Here is a 20,216-nt window from a genome sequence, read left to right as displayed (position 1 = left end):
GTAATTGTCCTGTATCTTTACACATCTATATATTATAATCCATTCTGAAACAGCAGAAATGTTCTCTGCAAAGCAGAATTACCCACTGCAGAGCAGCTTTGAGCCTTAGAATAAAACTCACTCATAAAGTTAGAATAAAAAATGCCTCTTTGAGGACTATTCTGTGATTGCCCACATTTGAATATGGAACTGTTTTGCATGGGGGTAGAAACGACCTTTCCCTCAAAACTGGACAGGCACTAAGTTTTGTGAGAGTAAGGATTATTTTGAAGCTTTTATTAGAGCTTCACACTGGATGGAGCCTCTGCAAGATCCCCAAACGCTCCTCTGCAACAGAGATTGCCATTCTGGTGTTTTCCCCAAAACTGGGCAGTAAAGCCATCCCAGAAGTATGGTTATAAACCAACTTTACAAAGCAATCTGCACTTCATGGTAACTGCTCTTTATCATTTTCCAATCAAGACTAGTTGGCTTCTAATTGATTTTATATTATGTCCCTTACCAGAAGTAAGAATATTGTGCTTACTAGGGCAGCACAAAGAGGGCAGGCCTATTCTTACTGCTGTATTTAATGCTGCTGCTAATCATGGAGATTAGACTGAAACAATTACAACAGCTAATTAAAGAACAATGCGGTTTTTGGCATCTTTTCTCAGACAGCACTATTGGGAATTCCTAACTCAGGCAAAGCAGGGATAATTAAAAATCGAGCTCTGGTTTCCCCTGCACTGGCAGCTGGATCATGCTGATTAAACTGCAAATAAAACACATGAAACCAACACTTTGTAGTGTATCCAATTTCACTTAAAAGGGTCTTTAAAACTGAATCATAAACAGAGAAACAGCACATAGCAAATTATTTAGCTGAAGCTGGATATACAGTCTACACTGCAGTTGCACAGCTTACACTCTTGCATGAGTGGGGGACAGCAGTTACTGGAGGGCCTGATGACCCACTTGAACCATCCATGTCCCTTCCAAAGGCATCATTGCTCAAAATCTCACTAAAAGCAACTGAGCTCAGAGTTAAACACCAGCATAAAACTTTGGAAGATCCTGTGGAAAACACGGAATTGCACCTAATGACACTTAGGTCACGACTGAAGAGCAAGATGGGGCTCAAACCCCTCAGCAAGACTCTGGAGGGCAGAGGAGTTGCTGAAGAGCAGCTGTTTTCTGAGAGCTAGAAGTTGAAGACAAACTCCCAGATGCTCAGGTAGGGCAGAAATGTAAGCAGAATTAAGCCTTGTCCAGGATTACTTGGTACTCTCTCTGCTGTAAAACAGCAGGTACTGAAGGGCAGTCAGAGCATCCCTTTGTCCTGCTCAGAACACACCATCACTCAGGGTCAAAGTACAGTTACCCAAACAGACTTACAGAGCTTAACTTTATAATATTTATAACAAAAATAATAGTGTTTACTCTTGGCTAGCATTTGTTTGTATACCTCTGAGTCACACAAGAACAGTAAGAACACAAACAAACCCAAAGACTAAGACATGAAGTGTGATGCAGAAATACCAAACTACTTGCCTTAAGCTTATTTGAGTGTTTAGAAATCTGCCTGAAGATTGTTACTGTGCTCTCTGGACAAGTAATTAATACTTTTTGAAATAACAAGGGGATCCTGTAAGAATTATTTTAACTAACGCCAAGAAATTTTGTATGTGTGCATCTCTGTGAACAACCACCAGCATAAACTCATTTTCAGTGATCTCACTAAGTGGGTACACCTCATACAAATTTGATGCTGGGACATCAAAGCTACACCAAGATTGTAAACCATCAAGTGCACCACATTTCTTCAGAAGCAAAACTATTTTTAGCTTCGTATATTAAGCAAATATATTTAACAACAACAAATAATCATAAAAGGCAGGGAGGCTGCTCTTGGCACCAGCAATACCCACACTAAAGGAAAGTGCTCAAGGGGCAGGGTGCTGATGCCAGCTGATGCAGAGGAAAGCATATAACAATGGGGAAGTTTTCTAAGACAAGGCCTTTTTGCTTTTGGTAAACATTTGAAAGTTTGGGCTACAGGACAGAAAATCTGCTAGACAAAATCGTAAGAAACACCAAAAGGGAAAAATACACATGCTTTTTACCTATATAAGGTGTCCAGATTACACAGAAGTCCTGCTTTAGATACATGTCATGGGAACAGTTTGAAAGGTTGGAAGTAAAATTATAATAAAGGTCCATGTGGAAAAAGCCCTGTTAGCACAGTCATACCTCAGAGAAACACTCAGGTACTTAAGAAACAACCAGCCTGGCCACAGAAGTGTTACAAACATTGTACTGGCTTTTGTTAGGAAAATACCAGGGCAGTGTCAGGTAGGGAGCATCTCCTGAGAGCCCTCCTTGCCCTCTGCCACCAGGGAACCAGCCTAGGTCAGTGCAGCCATACATTGCCCTCCAGTACAGCCCTGCTACCCAAGTGTCAGTCCTTTCTGCAGGGGCACACAGGGGCACAGGTGAACACCCACAGCCCTACCTCACCCTACAAGATGAACTTGGTGAAATTGTCAAAGCTTGCAGAAGATTCTCAGACCCCAAACTCTAGAGAACTGAGAGACTCAGCTGAGCCAGAGTCAGCCTGAACTGCCACCTTTTGTTCTATTCATTATCTCTGAGAGAATCATTCTTTGTATCTACTTCCATTTTATTAACCTCATTTACCTTAGACAAACTACAAAAATAATTGCACTGCCTAGAAATCAACAGCAGCAATCAGTAGAAGAAGCAGACATTGGCCTTACAAAGGGCTGCAACGAGAAGTGGCTGTCAAGACCAAGAGCAGGAGAAGAGAATCAAAAAGCCAAATAAACAAACTTAGTGGCCTGGCTGGTGACTCAGAGTGTGATCCTGAAGGGCTCTCCTCCACCTGATCAAACAGTGACAGATAATATGCTGATATCTTTTTGCCCACTTTCTTGCTTAGGTGCACACATGCTTTATTACAGGGACACAAGCTATTCTTTATTTTAAGCTATTTGTTGTTTCCTATTACTTTTGTTAGTCTCTGGTAACACATAACAGAAGCTTATACTGGAGAAGCAGCTTTCATATTTTTCCCTGAAATCACAAGTTTGTTCTCAATCCCTGAGATGGTATCTCATGTTTAAATGAATTTTTGGCAAAGAAAAGCAAAGCACTTCACAGTTATCCTTCTACATCTAGTACCATTATGTCTTTATTTACCTGTGTTAAAACAAGCTATGCAAATTTTCCTAAAAATAATGATGCTAGAATAATTGTTCTTTCTGGGCTATGTTCCAAACCCAATTTTAAACTTGGAAAAACTATGAAAGTGGGATAGCTGAAAAAATACTTTGCATTTTACTTAATAATAAATGCTTGAGAGGATCACAACATTTTATAAGGTCATATGTAACACTAGCTCTGGCTCCACAGTAATGCATTATTCAGTGCCAGCAAAGAACATAAATCCTTGCAATGTACATGGGTAAAATGTGTTTTAATTCTTATTATCCTTTGGCTTTGACTCAAAGTTCCTGCTGAGCATTTTAATGTTCAGACGATGCATATTCCCCAAGATGCTTTAATTAAACCTGTAATGTAAGCCCTTGCCTCTGGCTATTGGTCACAGTACCTGGCACTTCCATCTACACCCCCCACTTGTGTTCCACTGCCCAGCCTGAGTGGGAGCTCAGACCCTCAGTGGAACAGGCATGTCTAATATTGCTCAGGCTGAAGCAAACTGGTGCTTTGGGCAGACATTCAATCTTTGCTATTGCGCGGCTGAGGTTTACGGCAGAAAAAAATGACAACTAAGAGACTGAGAAAATAAAATTCTTGCTCTAACCTTTCCTTTTTTAACAACACATTTCTGTGGAGGAGTATACGGATGTTTAAGACCAGGAGTTTGTAGCACACATGCATGAATAGGATGCACTTCAAATATGCTCCAAAAACTCATAAAGAAAAGATGTCTGAAATTTGTGTTACCTGGTGACTGCCATTATTCACTCCTGCTCCACAGCACGTCAGCAGGGAGAATGCCTGAACCTCGAGGACTTCTCTGGTACATACATGCATAACACAACACTGTGCTTAAGGAGCATATTTTGCTCAACTTTTATGAAAATATCAAAAGATCTGATTTTGTTTTGAAGTGAAACACCACTTCAAATCTCTAAAACCTATAACTGCTAAGGATAGTTTTTCCTTCTCAGCTCTAAGGGTCTTTGATTCAAAGGCAGAGAGCTGGATGCCTTCAAGCACTCTAGCAAACACCCCTCAGCATTTTTAGGATTTTCACAGTATTTTTCATAGCATTTTCACTCCTGTGATTGTGACCAGCCTAATGGATCCTTCTTCCCCACGGAATGCTGAAGCAGGCATTTTAAATGCAGTTCTTCACATGTGTTGACTCCAAGTGCATGCATCCTGGAAATTCACTCCCTTTCAGCATTACTGCCAATAAATAATTAAAAAGCCTATTAAGACAGCAAAAGCCAATTCACTTGAAATTATAAGCAAATATTTTCGCATCAAGGGCCAGACTCAGGGAAACACTTAAACAGCATTTTCAATCCAAAGCATGTGAGCATTTACATTGATGCAACTGCCTAACTTGCAAGTCTTGTGTTTTACTGAGTAAGGGCTATTACTCAGCTCTGCAAATTACTTTCCCTTGTGGAAACATACAGTTACCCAAGATTTCAAAACATCTAGTGAAAACAAGAGTTTCATAACTAGAAACACAAGCTACAAGTCTAATTTCGGTCTAAGTCCTACAATTTTGAATCTGGATAGAAAAACAGCATTTTCCAAGCAAATTGCACTGACAGAATTTAGCCTCCACTGTATTGTTTCAGACACCAAAATACTTAAGTTATTCAGATACATACAATATCACAAAGACAGACAATAATGGAAATACGGACATCAAGGTAGTGTTCTACTCCAGTCAGCACAGTCACTTACAGGAAACAAAATCAACTGGCACAGAGGGAAGACAGACATTAAGCACAAGAAATCTCAGTTTGAAAAACATTTCAGATAATGGAAAGCATCAAAGTAAAAATTAAACCCTAGTTAGGAACATGAAACCTAGGAGGGAAAGCCTGTGCTGTCAGAGCCACAACAGTTACATCAGGGGGTGGCAACGGACAGCAAGAAGCTTTGAAGAGGAACGGCGACACTCAGAGAAATAATAAACATCTTTTGGGAGCAGAGCATCTTTGCCAGACAGCACACCTGTCTGGCAGCACACCTTGCCAGGCAGGCAAACCCTGCTGACCCTCTACAGTTTGAATTTCCCAGGATGACCTTCCACAGCTTACTAATGCTGTATTTTTATTACTGGCTAAGATCACAGAGAGGGGTGAGCAGTAGAGGATTTGATCATCCCAATGAAAAAGAAAACTGCCAGCTGGGACATCCCTGATCCTTGACTGACTGTAATGCCCACTCTCCCACTGAGGAGCCTCAGGCTCACACTCCTTCATGCAGAACAACTTCAGTACAGCAAATGGATGAATGACATTTTCTGAATTATGCCAACATTTAATGTTGGACAGAGCAGACAGGCTCAGCTGGCTGTTTCGGAAAGGAAATCATCCTTTTGAAAATACACAGCATAATGCTGGAGTTAAACAGATTAGATCAAGATGTAGGACTGTCTACTGTGGAAAGTCATTTAACCTAAAACAGAGCAAGAATTCACCTTGGACCAACAATTCTTGATTAACTTCCTCTGCTGGCAGGCTTAGTGTAAACTAGGCACTATGCCAAAGCCTCCTAATTCACTCTGGAGTAAATGCAATTTGAAAAGATGCTCTCATATTTTAACAGCAACATCTTCAGAGAGAATTTTCATGTAACGGTCAGAAGTGGCACAGACCCATGGATAGGTCATGATACTGGTACTTTATGTAACAGTAAATCAAACAGGTCTTTACTGACTTTTTTCCCTGCACAGTAACGGAACAGCTTCCAAACTGCTGTGTGTATCATGGTGTATGATGTACAAGGAAAAACTGTTATTTCCAAGCTGGAATCAGAATTTACCAAAAATATCCATGTTTAGTACAAGCCAGAATAGTGTGAAATTTATCCTGCAGATATTTTTATATGCAGTACATACCCAGACACAATCTCTAAGTGTCTGTAACATGAACCAGATCTGCACACCCCCAGATTCACAGGTACTGGCTCCACTAACTCCACAGAAGTTATTCAGTGTTTTGTTGTGACTTGAGGCATCCTACAGGCAATGGACGTGACCTTCCACCTTCTGGCATCACAAGAAACAGATACAAACCAGAAATTTCTGCTTTCTGTAGAGATGGGAGCCAGTGCTTCATCAAATATTCTGGCTACTCATACATATCTCGTGTAGAAGAACTCCTCAAGGTCACTATTGCAGAGTATGATCCCAAACAAGAGTTTCATTTGAGTTTTAGCTTCTCTGAAGATTTTGGACTTTCCAAGCCCATCAGTTTGCCTCAGGCAAGCTGGAGCCATACCAGGATTTGCAGCCTTTCTGTAGGAAACCCAGAGGAGCTCTGCCCCGTAAACATGAACCCACTGAAAACCCACAAACCTCCCCAGCTGCAACTGGGACAGCTCCTCCTGCATGGCACAACCATCCAGGTACCTTTTAAATAAATCCCACCATGCTGAACAAAATATTTCCTTAGGAATGGCCAGATTATATGTGTGCTCAATCTTCCACACAAACACCAAATCACTGACAGTAACAGCACTGGCACATTGCCAGCACTTTCTGTCCCAGGCTACCAAACTGACACATGACCAGGAGAGTCAGAAAGGGACACAAGAAGTCTGGAGCAGAGACCTGCATGTGTTTTAACTTAGGCTCCATATCAGAATGAAGATAAGATAAAAAAACATCAACAGTTCTATGTCTCTGTCAGTTTTGAAAGGCTGAGCTATAAAGAACATAAAGCTATTCAACAGGTGAAAAAAAATGAATGCGAAAAGCATGAGAGTCATCAGTTGGATGTCTAAAATAAAAAGGCAATGAACTTCATTTACACAACATTCTGTGTTTTCATAGGCAAAGGAACAGACAGCACACCTTGAGAAAGGTCACCAGGAGGCTGATCTGGCATTAACTGATAAAGCTTCATTGATTTGTTATTTAAATTGTCTTTTGCTTTTTTGCCCTTAAAAAAACCCAAGGCAGCTATTAGTCAAGACTAACTTTTTGACCTTTATAAGACACTGTGTGCAGCTATCAAGCATCGTGATAAAAGTGCCAACACAGGTTCAAAGCTGAGCTGCCAGAAAGGTGTTCTGGAAGCAGGAATCAAATGTTGCATGTTTCCTGCTTACTAAGAAACCAAACACTGTGGAAGGCCACAACCAAATTAGCGTCTAGATAATTTGCAAATAATTAACTTAGTGTCATTTTGTAGGCACTAAGTGCTTGCTCTTCTAATATCATGACTTAATTATCAGTATTTATTAAAAATATTTTGTTTGCTGTACATAAATTCAAACATTACAAGATAGACAAAAGCAATTACAAATATAAGTAACATCTACTACACAGGGTAAAGTACAACTAAATGCTAAAAGACACAGCAACAAAGACATCATAGTAAATTTTTCTGACTTCTGTGAAGTCATGGGATAATATGTATAATAATTGTATTACACATAAACAGCAAGAAAACTATTTCAGGTTTACAATTGTTTTAAAGCTGACTCTCTAAGTAGAGATTATCAAACCCGCTTGTGGCACAACCTACTTCTTGAAAGCTTCTTGGTTTTGCTGTAGTGCATATAAACTATTAACCCATTAACAATATCAGCACCTGGCATTTGCTGCCTCACAGAAGCCTGTACCACGACTGCTATTTTCATCTTGATCTGAATGTTAAAACTGTTGGGGTTTTTCTCCAGTTTAGCAGCACATATAAAGTAGAGAAACTGTCCTGCAATAAGAAGCCAGGAACTGACCTCTCCCACAAGGAACAGCACGGATTGAACTCTCCAAAGTCTCACTGCCTCACTGGGGCAGCACAGGGCAGCGTGGCCAGGGCACAGAGGGGTTGTGCTCTCCCAGCCTAAGGAGAAGGTCCCTCTGGGGCTCCCACCTCTCAGGCAAGCATTCCCCAGGAGAGAAAATCCCACACCTTTCACACAAAGAAGCAAGCCTTGGCAGGGTGCTGTCTTTGGTTTTATTTTGCTTTGCTTTGAGAATAGACATAAGTAACACTTTGGGGTGATGGGCTACGAATGCCAAGCAGCCAGAGAGGGCACATTGCAGCTCTGTCCGAGGGCTACAATGGTGGGAGATTCAAAACTCTCACAACCTCAGTATTTTTGCTGCATGGCAGATTCTAGTAATCCTGTTCTGAGGCTGACAGCTCTCTACATGCACACAATACACTGAGCTTAGGCAATAATTCAGGGTCTGGCTTTAGCTTTGAAAGGCAAGCCTCAAATTCAGATGCTCTGTTGATTACTGGACACAGCTTCCAAATGCTCACACTCCTCAAACAACCTTGTCTAATGCACTGCTTGCTGTGTCTGGAAACGGAACTGATAGAGGAGTGCAAGTCTGCCAGTGTGACTGAGTGCAATGGTTCATGGCCCATCATCATGACTGGAATGCCACAAAAACATACTTAAGGGGAAGGGGACTAGCTGGTGCATGTGGGACATACCATTTCCATGGCAAAAATCACCTGTTTGGCCTGGACCAGCACAACATTTTCAGTCATGGAAATGACATTGAGCCACTCAGCTCCCACCAGTGTTAACAAGGGTCCACACCAGGAAGTCACAATTTTGGTTTCTTTTTCCTGAAGAGCAAATACAGGGAACATTTTAAGTATCCCAAGATTATTAACTTACTTCCTTAATTTCCCACTGAAATGCCTTTTCAGACAAACTATCACTTCCACAAATGCCCAGCTAGCAGCCCTGGGAGTGACAACCCACCAACTGCCCACTGCCTCAGTGTTGTTATCAGACGTGGTAAGCACCCCTGTTGTAAGGCAGGACAATAAAACATTTGTGTCTTTTCCTTTAAACCTTTGCTCTGGCACCAGCACTGCAATCCACCCCAGTGCAGTCATTTTCCCAGTCAGAAGACAAAACACAGGAGTTTAGAATACAAACGTCACCTCCATATCTCCATTGACTTTACCAGCTATTAATACGTGTTTATTGCCAGCCAACAGCCCAGATAATTCCTCATCCAGCGATACCAGGGAACTCTGACAGGGAGCCAAAACTACAGGGACTGCACAGCTACGTCAACAAGTCCATAAAACAAGGCAGTCAGAGGAAGAGGAAGGTTAACGTGGAAAAGTGCACATGTGATCTCTGCAGCAGCCCAGGAAAGCAAGAAAAGAATCTCCCACATAATCTGTCCTACTTACAAGTTTCAGAAGTAGGTTCTGCTTGTAATGTGGGCTCAAGAAATCGAAGAATTAGGTAATTACAAAAACAGACAACAATTCTCAGTGTGTTACATGAAAGTGGAAATAGCCACTTCAAAGCTGCCCTGGCTACAAAATGATTGTAACTGGATCTGGAAAATGCTGCATGTAAAACACAGCTGTGTGCATCTACATTTATCCAATTATTCTCTGATTGTTTTTAAGAAATTCTTCATGCATTTTTATTTTCTGTGCTATGAAATGAAATTAACACTTTAAATCACTTTGCTATACAAAAGTTATCTATGCCATTGAGGTCTAATGCCAGCAGAACCAGAGGAAAAAAAAATTCCAGGGGGAGGACGGGGATGTTGAGAGTTGCATTTAGCTGTAGCTGTTCCAGAAGATGAAATGAAACGGAAACAGACCCCGTGTTTCAGTATAACTTCAAACCAACCCAAAAGAGAAACAGATCCCAGACACTTTCCAAGAAATGCTGCACAGAGAACACCCCACAGACAGTAACATCAGACCCGGTCACCTGCATGCAGCTTTCTGTCCCACCTGCTGCACAACCTTCCACAACTACACCCCCATCCCACTGGCAAGTCAACTTGCATTTTACTCACTGCTCACATTAATACTCCTCAGCCAGGATAAACCCACACTGCTCCACTTCACTCAGAAGAGGCACTGGGAATTAATTATGAGATCATCCAGTCCACTGCATGTAAGAGGGCTCCAGAGGTAAAAACTGTATTGTAAACTATTGCAAAGGAAATTTGGCTTTAGGTAAGAAATGAAGGTATTATACACAGTGGAACTTCAAGGAAGAAGCATCCTTGAAGCAGCTGCACTGAAGTGGGTGCTTGTAATTAAGCATGCTCTGAATGTCAGCCTGGGAGGTGATGAACCCTATATTCTATGAAGAGAGATAGGAAATGGGAGGTTTGTTTTCAAAATATTTTTTCCAGTATAGTAAAGATCAAGTTTCTGGGTTTCACCCTAGATGAGTATCATTTGCAACACAGTGCAAATAAATTTGCCACATCCTACTCTCTTGAACACAGCTGATTAAGTAGTTCTTAATCTGCGGCAGCAAATTTATAGATTATATGATTACATGCCTGTTACACAACATTTAACATGAGAAAAGCTAAAGAATAATTGTTTGTGAGCTATATAGTCTCACTTGAAAAAGAAAAAAGAACAGGAAGAATAAGAACTATCTGATTATATCATCTTTTGACACACTGTTCCAGCACAGGTAGGTATAAATCAGACTGATGCCCAATATATTGCTTTTTGATTAGCACAGGTAGTGTGATTTGGCAGGTCTAATTTGAACAAACTACTTTGATGTGCCTCTAAAAGACAGAAGAACATGAGGGATTATGCAAACTTTTTTTTGTCCAAATTTTTTTTTCCTGAAACTGTCTTTTCCTTTGAAAAATATTAGTAAGGACACTTACTTAGCTCTCAAGTCAATGCTTTCCTCTGTTAACTTATACAAAAATCAAAATATATCTTTATGGGGGAGGCATAGAGATCTGCTGAAGGTGAGCACGTTGCAAGAGTACCCATTCTCTCTTCAGAAGGTCACTTGCAGCCATACCTGCAAAATTTTGAACAGCTTTACTGCTGATTGAAAGACTAGGGAAAGGATGGGAAATTATATGAAAAATTCATGAGAAGACCTCCAGAATACAGCATGGGTTTGAAATGTCAGCATTCAAAATACCAACCAAACCAAGCCGAGACAGGAAACCAGAGGGCAGTGGAGAAAAACTCTCAAATGACCTGATTCATCCCAACGTTGTGCAGGAAACCACCAAAGTAGAGAAGCTGCTGACCAGTCTACTCAAATAGATGCAAAGCAATTCTCTGCTCCCATCTGTGCCCAAAGAAAAGGAAGAGAATAAAGCAATTGGAGATTCTTTACTGTGAGTTAACATCCTGTTCAAGTCTGTAAAATGTTAAAGCTGCTGATGTTATTTTTCTCATAGTGCTTTTTCATAGCAAAGAAAACAGAGACGCAGCTGATACTGAAACTTCTTACTCAGGATATAAAACAACTTCCACTGTTAATCTTCAGGTAAAGAGAAAGGAGTTCCTATAAATCAAAGTTGCACCCTGACCTTAGGCTGACACCCAGATTTACTTCCACTTCTCAGGGAGAGACAGTCTCTTCCCTCCACTCTCCAGGATACCTGTCTGCTCTCAGCTTCTATACCTAAGGAGCTCCCAGTCTAGAACACTATAGGACATGAGTGCATTGCCCATAAGAAGTTGAGTTCGGCTCCCCTCGTCTATTGCAAGGTCAGAAGTGATCAGCTTTCTACAGAAAACTGATTCAGAAGTGAACATGGCTTTCAGTAACACTGAAAAAAAGACCAACGTTTAAGAGCATACCCTTATTTTCTACCTTTATTATTCATGAAACAATACATCTATGCCCTCCCTGACCCCAAAAAATATTAAGGCCCCTTGAAAACAGAGCAATTTTTGTGGTCACCTGGCAGTACCCTGAGCAAGGAGTTAATGGGTCAGAAGAGTGAATGACATGCAGATTAGGGAAGATACAGACTGGCAGGGCAGAGTAAGGAAGTCTGTGCTGGGGCTGAAGGCATCACCTCAGCCATAATGTACAACAGCTGGAGTATTGTACCAGCTGGAGCTGATGATCTCCTTGTCACTTCCTTCTCCTCCAAGTGAGAAGTTCTCTTGCTCATACTCACTTGTGCATTCTCCCCTAGTACCGTCACTGACACAAACTCATGTTCTTACGCTATTTTAAGTCAGTAATAAAAAAGCCTTCATTATTACTGTATATTTCTAGCTCTACATCATGCACGGATCAGTACTTTACTCTGTACTCTGTGTTTTGATACCATTTTATAATGCTACTGTGTATAACAAACTTTGTGTGATCCTTCCTTGTAAGTTCTGATTCACAAAGGCTTGGCTCCGAGGTGAGGTCCATAAAATAGATGTAGTAGGCTTGTTGAAACAAATGACAAAACAGTCAAAAGCTTTCCCCAGAGAAAGACTAGCAGAAGACAAAGGTAGAAATATTTATGTAGTCACTAAGGGACATTGGAAATGTGTTCTGAATAAACACTCATCTTCAGTATGCAAGTACCATTGCCTCTGCTGTCTCCAAAAGATCAGCGAGAATGGAAATCAATGATGCTGCCTTGTTAGAAAACACAAATCAAAGCATCAGTGACTTTGTAAAATCCCTTCTGTCACTTTGACCTTCTAGTGCCAGGCAGCTCCACAGATTCATTACCCTTCATTGTAATGTCTAAAGAAAAAAAATCAGCAGCACAACAGTATTTGAGAGTAACACACAAGCAGTGGGAGTCAGAAAAACAGCCAGAAAATGGAGTATACAACAAGAAATGAGAATCCCATGAAAGGATGCTCACACTGCCTTGAGGGCTGAATCCTCTCTTCTGTCATTTCTGTGATTGTCCAGCTGCACCTACTGTTTGGTGTTGAGAGCCTGGTTCTCTCCTTGCCCAGTCAGTCATGTTGGGAGCTATGGCTGCAGCTCCTACAGTTGCACCTTCTCCAGAAACACCAGCAGGGTTAAATATTGTAAGTATAGTGGGAAACACCAAACCACCCTCTCTTTCAGAGTATCTCTTGGAAGAAAGCAGTGGGATGGGGGGGGTAGTACTAACCTGAGTCTCCAAGCTGGTGTTGGGACTAGGAGGTTCAATCTACAAAGAGAGCAGACAGAAACAGCCATTACTCTGGAATAGTGGAAAGGAAGGTGTTCTGAGCTATTACTGGTCCAAAGCAGTGATATTAGGAACAAACACGCCTGCTTGAACAAGGATGGCAGGATTGGGTTTTTTGTTTAAGAGTTACCACTTTTCCAGACATCTAGAAATCACACAGAAATTAAAGACTCTCTACAATATTTGGATGAGCAAAAAAAGTTGCAGTAACTGAAGCATACCATAGACATATTAGTTAGAGAACAACTCAAGCCCACATGCAGGCCCTTGCATCTTTGATTTAGTCATATTTCACATTTCTTTCTTAGATTACAATTGACTGTGTTTAGATTAGGTTAGATTAGATTAGATTAATATTTGGTGCTCATTTTCAGAAAGTTGATCAGGACTTGACGATGAAAGGATTTGTCACACTCTTGATAAAAGTTTTGCTTCCTCACAACGGCTGCAGTTAGCTGTGGTTATTTTGTTTTCTGGTAAAACTTTATCCTCAGTAATGTCCCTCCCCAGCTCTGCACCTTATAATGCAAGTGCACTGTGCATTCTCTGCAGTCTGGCATCTTTCTCAGTGTCTAAATCTGAACTCTTAATTTAGCTTGGCCAAAAGATTCAAACCTCATTAAAGAGCTTCTAAACACAAAAGCACAAAAGTCGTCTATTTAGCCTGTTAATTAAAAGGTTAAAAAGAGATATCCCTGTAGGAGACTCCACCATTAGTGTTCCAGGATTAGCACTCACAAGCAAAATCCTTAAAGAAACATCTTTTAAAGCATAAGGGACATTTCAAACCTCAGCCCTGCAGGTCCAGGACCTCTGCAAGGTTTCACTTTCTACATCCTGTTTAATTGGAAAGCCTAGCAGAGTGGAACCAGGTCAGTGGTGCTTTCTCTTAAATCCATCACATCTGTCTAAACTTTCAGTTTAGTAAATTCTTGTGTATCAGATCATCAGGCTTTTAAGCCTAATTTTGAGTTTTGAGTCATTGTGATTCTCACTTTAACTAAATCACAGAAGAGAATGGGAAAAAAAATCTAACTTTCCTCCAAAAAACCTATACATTCCTTTTACTTTTAAATATGCATATAAAGCAGGTTTTATTTTAATAATCACCATAAATATACTAATGAAGAAACAAGCTATCAACCCAGGGGAAAAAATGTTAAGGAGGAAATTGGCCTTGAAGCCCTTGATACACCTTTTCTCCACTCAGCAAGTTCTGAATCAGGGACCACATGGTGCCCAGGTGAAAAAGTCCATGATTACCTCTGTCACACTGCTAACTTAGAACAGGTTGATGAAAGATTCATATTTAACACCACAGTATCATTTTGACATAGATGTAGCAGATATCTGACAACTGGCCAAATGATATCAAGATTGTAAAGAAAATGAGAAACCTCAGTGAAATCCAAATATCATGTCATCAGCTAAGCTTGGAGGGGAGGGGGAATCATCTGAAGGTGAGAGGTGAGAAGATTCTCATTCCTGGATGGTCTTACTCTAAAACAGCTCTTTGCTTACAGACTTAGTGGGGATAAACTCATCTGTTTTGCAGTTGGACTCCAAGCAATGCTAGTTTGGTCACAACATTGTCCTACACAGTCCCACTCATGTTTATATCATAGCAGGAAGATCACAATACTGGCAGGTGTGCATGTCAGATAGAATACAAAACATGTTCAAATGAAAAAACCAAAATACTGCTGTTACAAAGAATAGCCCAGCTGCACAGGCTTCCCTTTGGGAGATCATCTGGATTTTCTCAGTCGATGCCAATTTGAGTGCAGACAAAAGCTTTTTCAACATGCACTGTTCAGTACCAAATGACAATACTTCTATAAGAGGAAATAGCTACTGTATGTATAAAAACATCCTGGAAAGATTAGGGGATTCCTGTAAAAGACAAGGCTTCAGACTACTTAAAAGCCAGACATACTAAGTCCAATACTTGCTGAACAGAAAAGACTTCTTATGGTGATTACTAATTTCACGACACATTAATTACCTGTAAAGATTCATCAGGGTAAGGCGACACTGAGAACGGCAACTCTGGTCTGGGGTTGGGTTACTGTGTTTTTCATAAAGGGTTAATGTCTCACTCCCATACAGGAAAGAGACAGATGTCTTCAGAGATATTGCAACCTTCCCAAAACAAAACTAAGGATAGGAAGACTCAGAGGAACTGAAGTAAAGATGAATAAACCAAATATTCCAAAGTCATATGAAAAATATGAGAGAAACCTCCAAAATCCAGGACCTTGACCACAAGACATGTCTCTCTCCCAGTTTCAAGAGACATTAGGTTTGAATATGGTTAACTCAGTCTATGTCTCAACCTAATCAACATGATCTAAGCCTGACTGTAGCCAAGCCCGGTGCTCAGACTCAGCAGAGTTCTGTTGGCTGCACTGGACCCATTCCTGGAGACAAGCCTTCTACTCACTGCCCCTTCCATCACTTGTGAACTGTGCCCTTTCAGCTCCTGTGCAGCTCTGTTCAGCTTTGACGAGTGCAGCAGGAACCTGAGAAGGTTTTTATACTTGATGAGTTATTTTCACTCAGTTTCTACTCACTTCTCTCCATGCCTGGCGGCAGCACCAAACTGTGTGTGGCTGGGCACGAGGCAGTGGCCCCCAGCAGTGCTAGTCACAGGTGCCCTCACCCCAGAACTGCGGCACTCGCACTGCAGCAGTTTTTCCACATTTTACATGGCTGGACCCTGAGACGCAGGGGAATAAAGCCAGCTTGAAAAGTTCTTTTTTAGTTTTTTTTATTTGTTTTGTGTCGCTTTACAGCTGAATCAGTTCTTTCACTCAGCTCATCACACAGAGCAAAGAGAGCTGTGCTGGCACAAGCAGAGAGGTGCCCAGCAAAGCCAGGAGGGGGAGGATATGAAGGAATAACCATCAGTTAGGGACAGGGTAAGAAGGCAAGTAGTAGTAACAAATGCCAGCATCACCACCAAATACTTCTTCCCACAAAACCACAGTTTCAGACAAAAACACAAAACATTCCCCTAAAAGTGTCATTTCACATGTCCTCTCCAATTGTTCTGTTGCCTGCAAGGCAGGACCACATAACAGCAACTCCCTGTGTGGGCAGGGCTGTTTTTACAATTTGCAGTTGAGGGTTACAGCTACCCCAGAGCACCATGGCTTCATCTCTTCTGCTGACTCATTTTATGACCCAGGAGTTTGTTAGCCTGCCAGCCTGTGGTTTTTATCCTACACTCAAATTTGGCTCTAAACCTTTGTATATTCACAGAAACAAAAAACAAAACAAAACAACAGGATTGGAAGGGACTGCCTGGACTGCCACTTCCCCATCTTTGTGCCATCTCTCCACTAGTGAGGGGGAACACAAGTCAGGTAACCTCTCACACATCCTATGCATGGTGGTGGCATCAGCACCTGGGGCACCAACACTCAGAGTTTCCCTGCAGACAAGTCCTTGCAATGAAACCCAGCATGTTATTCCAGGAAGTGTTCAGTAACCTTAATGCTAACCTTAGACATGTCACATCAACAGCCGCCTCTACACCACCAGCTACCTCACACACGTTGACTTATATTGGGAAGAGTGACTTCCTAGTAGTGCCAGTACTGTGAGCCTGGACAGGAGATTCTGAAGTCACCCAGAAAATGTTCTTGCAGATCTGATTTTTATCATGCTGCCCACCATCAAAAGCTGCACTGATGTCTGCAAAGGGCAAGCATTTCCAGGGTGGTCTGTGGGGCACTAGCCTGACTTTTTTTTTTTTTTTGGCAAGTGGAAGTGTCTTAGGATAACTTCAAAAGCTCCATAACAAATGTTTGCATGAAGAGGAAAAGATGGAAAGGACTTGCTAGTATTAAAGTACCCAGGAGCCCCACTGTAAACTGCTCTGCAAAGGACCATTTCAAGCAAATACACCAATTGCATAGAAATATCAGCTCCTCATGACAGGCCATATAAATCATAATTTTATTATTTGTGCTGGACATCTTAACACATACCCAGAAGGGTCTAGTACACAGGTGTAAAAGCTATTATTTGACTTTCTTGCTCCTCCATAAGGCAGTCAGAAGAAAGGAAAAGTATTATGGAGAATGTTTCCTATGATGCATTAGGAACAATTATTCAATGAAAGACTCATCTTGAAATGCCAAGACACGGGAAATTAGCACATTTGCACCACTTCTCCCCCCACTAACACTGTTCAAATGAATAGTGGTTCTCAGGAAGAAATTACTGTGCTATCAATATACCAATTTTTCCACCACTTAGTACAGCTGCAATGGTCTGGAAACAAACATTTAGTGAAGACAGGATTCCAGCCAGTGCAGCCAGCTGTAGGCAAGCAGTGGCAGAGGCCAAGCCCAAAGCACATACAATGTCTTCACCCTACACAAACCAAGAGTGCAGAAAACGGGCAGTCAACCTGTCTGCTCTGCAAGCCATATACCTGAATTTAGATATGACAAAGAGCCACAGACACTTACCATGTCCACTGAAGAGACAGAAGGGAGCAGAGGGCAGATTGAGCATGCATGCAATGACAAAAGCTTCCAAGGAGCAGGAACACTGAAGGAGAAAGTTAGCACGAAGTAACCCCCTGGACAAGCAGCAGGGCCTGGCTGAGCCCTGATTGCAGGCTCCCTTGCTTCATCAGCAAGGACTCGTGTCACCCAGTAACTCAGTGCCAGCACAGTCCCACTGCTGCTCATGCAGTGTTAGGGTAGAATGGCAGTGGCTTCTCAATTGGCTGAGAGCCACCACCCACAACAACTGATACAGACCCCAGCTCAGGTCTCAGCCCTGCTCTCAGTCCCACGCATGGCACTGAAAGGCACTGAAGCCCCAGGAGAGGGGAGGACTCACACAATGAAACCAGGATGCAGACACCTCCCAGACGCTCCTCTCTGGACTAGCAGTGACAAGATGTGGCCACGATGGAGGTGGAGCAACCCCAGTCCAATGTGCTGGGTGGTCCTGCAGCTCCTGTGAGTTCTCAGCATGTCAGAATGTGCGGAGGCTGCTCCAAACCACTGAGCTGCAATTAGTGCACTCACTTCTAACAGCCTCACTGGTACATAGCTTAACAAACCTGTTCCTCAGTAGCAACATAAGCCCACATGGCCTCTGCCAGCCCTTAATTTTGACAAATGAAGTGTTTGTGTGGCCAAATTGCTGAACTGATCCTAACTGAAAACAAACTACGGGGGGAAAATATATTTACACAAGATCATTTCCTCATCTGGTTTGTCGAGAAGCTAAAATGGGAGGTCATCCTAAGCCAGGACATCCACTAAAATTTAAGACAAAGAATTTTATGCTCAGCTCCATAAAACTCCTTTTCCCCCTGAAAAGTCTCTGCTGTTAACAAACTCAGCACAGAGCCCTGAACTCAGCCAGGGCCAGTGAGAGCAGATGCAGAAGGCAGCAGGGAGCTCTCTCAGATGTCTGTAAAATATGTCTGACCACAGAGATGCTGCTGTCCAAGTACTGCTTTGACATTTTGAATAAGTTAGCTCCCCAGGCCAGACATGCTGTCTCACAGGTATGAGCAAAAGACAGTTGATGTTTTAACTTACTAAGTCCAGGCAGACTTATCTTTCAGCCCTAACACAACACTACAGTAGATACTCCGACACCACTTTTCAAATCAGTGCTTAAGAATGATGATCTGACTGACTCAGAGCAAGGGTCAACTGTCCTGCTTTCCTTAATTTATTAAGAGCTGGCAGGAGTGATGGCTTTGCTTCACTGTTTAGTTGTCCTAACAAACTGCACAGTTTGTTTCAGGCAGCAAATCAATTTCAGCATGAAATGCACATGTAAAAAGACAAGAATAGTAACCTAATGGATGAATATAATTGGACTGTTTGTATAACTGTTTGTTTTTATAGCTAAATGTACCAGATGATTCTGAAAAGGATCTTTTCCCCCTCTGCCCCACCTTATCTCTGAAAGCCCTGCAACTCATCACTGCTGTGAGCAGCAGTTTCATGCCCACTTCCCCAGCAGATGCTGCAGAGGCAACTTCGGAGAGGGCATCCCAGGAGGTACAGCCTGGATGTGGTTTTGAGTATAATTACACTCATGGATGTGGGTTATTTTTGTAGTTCTAGGTATGGAAAGGCAAAAGAAAAGAGAAAAGTTATACATGTGCTTATGCAACATTTTAATAGAGGAGTCTGTATTTGTAGAGTAACCAAGTGTTTTAAAAAGCTACATAAGAAAGCACATGGAAGACGATGTTAATTCAGTTCAGTGTACAAGCATTGCATTTAAAGGGAAAAAAATTTCCTAGCAGAAAACCACTCCAGTCATCATCTGCTGTTAGAACAATCTGCTTATCATCTGAAACAGGACACAGTTTAAAAAAATCAGCAGGAAGGCTATGACCGAATTCAAAGATCAGGCTCATTTGTTTCCAGACAACTAAGTTACCACGAGAAAGGAACACCTTCAAAAGTTAAACGACATCTCGGGAGAACAGACTTCAGGCCTGGCCAGCTCCAAAGCTGAGTCAGGCACTGCTATGGTGTGAACACAAGTCAGCCAGTCGGCAGAAGGGCTGCAAGTTTCACTTGTAGCTATCACAGGTAATCGAGCTGGAAATCCATATCAAAGCATTCGGAAAAGAGAGAGATATGGTGCTGGGCCAGCTTAAGTGGTGTTGGCATAACCTCTGTAACAATAACAACAAAAAGCAAGCACATTTTCACCAGATTTTGCACTGCACACAGAAAAAGACACCCACGCGATCCCGGCTCTCAAGGCAGAGCAAAGCACGGCTGTTCAGTGACAGCCACTTTGTGGAGTCCTCCAAGAGCAGCAGCTTCAGCTCTTCACCATCCTGAACCCTCATGCAACCACCTGGGGCCCTTCTGGAGAGGGGCATGGCCTGGCACACAGCCAGGGTCATGCCCTGAGCCTTTCCATTCCGCTATTCCCATGAGCAGCATCTTTCAAAAGAATAAACTGAGGACACCAAGTTGCTGGGAAGGCAGCCCTACGTCTTTTAGGAGGAAAACAGAAAAGAAAAAAAAAGGCAAGGGTAAGTCATCTTTGTTAAGAAAATCCAGCTAAAAATCTT

At 41.9% G+C, this 20,216-nt stretch overlaps 1 protein-coding gene across 2 annotated transcripts in view; it reads right to left on the bottom strand.

Annotated features, from left to right (window-relative positions):
• XYLT1 (xylosyltransferase 1) overlaps positions 1–20,216 on the bottom strand; it is a 168,916-nt gene that overhangs the window by 111,170 nt on the left and 37,530 nt on the right. The window contains exon 2 of one of the 2 annotated variants that reach the window (XM_071571087.1): positions 13,076–13,114. The exons of the other annotated variant lie outside the window; for it this stretch is intronic. Within the exon in view, the coding sequence (XP_071427188.1) occupies positions 13,076–13,114 (39 nt within the window). The remainder of the gene's footprint in view (positions 1–13,075; positions 13,115–20,216) is intronic. 2 annotated transcript variants of the gene reach the window in all.

Source organism: Pithys albifrons, chromosome 16, assembly GCF_047495875.1.
Source record: "Pithys albifrons albifrons isolate INPA30051 chromosome 16, PitAlb_v1, whole genome shotgun sequence".
Classification (NCBI taxonomy): Eukaryota; Metazoa; Chordata; class Aves; order Passeriformes; family Thamnophilidae; genus Pithys; species Pithys albifrons.
The sequence above is the reverse complement of the archived record's forward strand: the minus strand, read 5'-3'. Positions and strand labels throughout refer to the sequence as shown.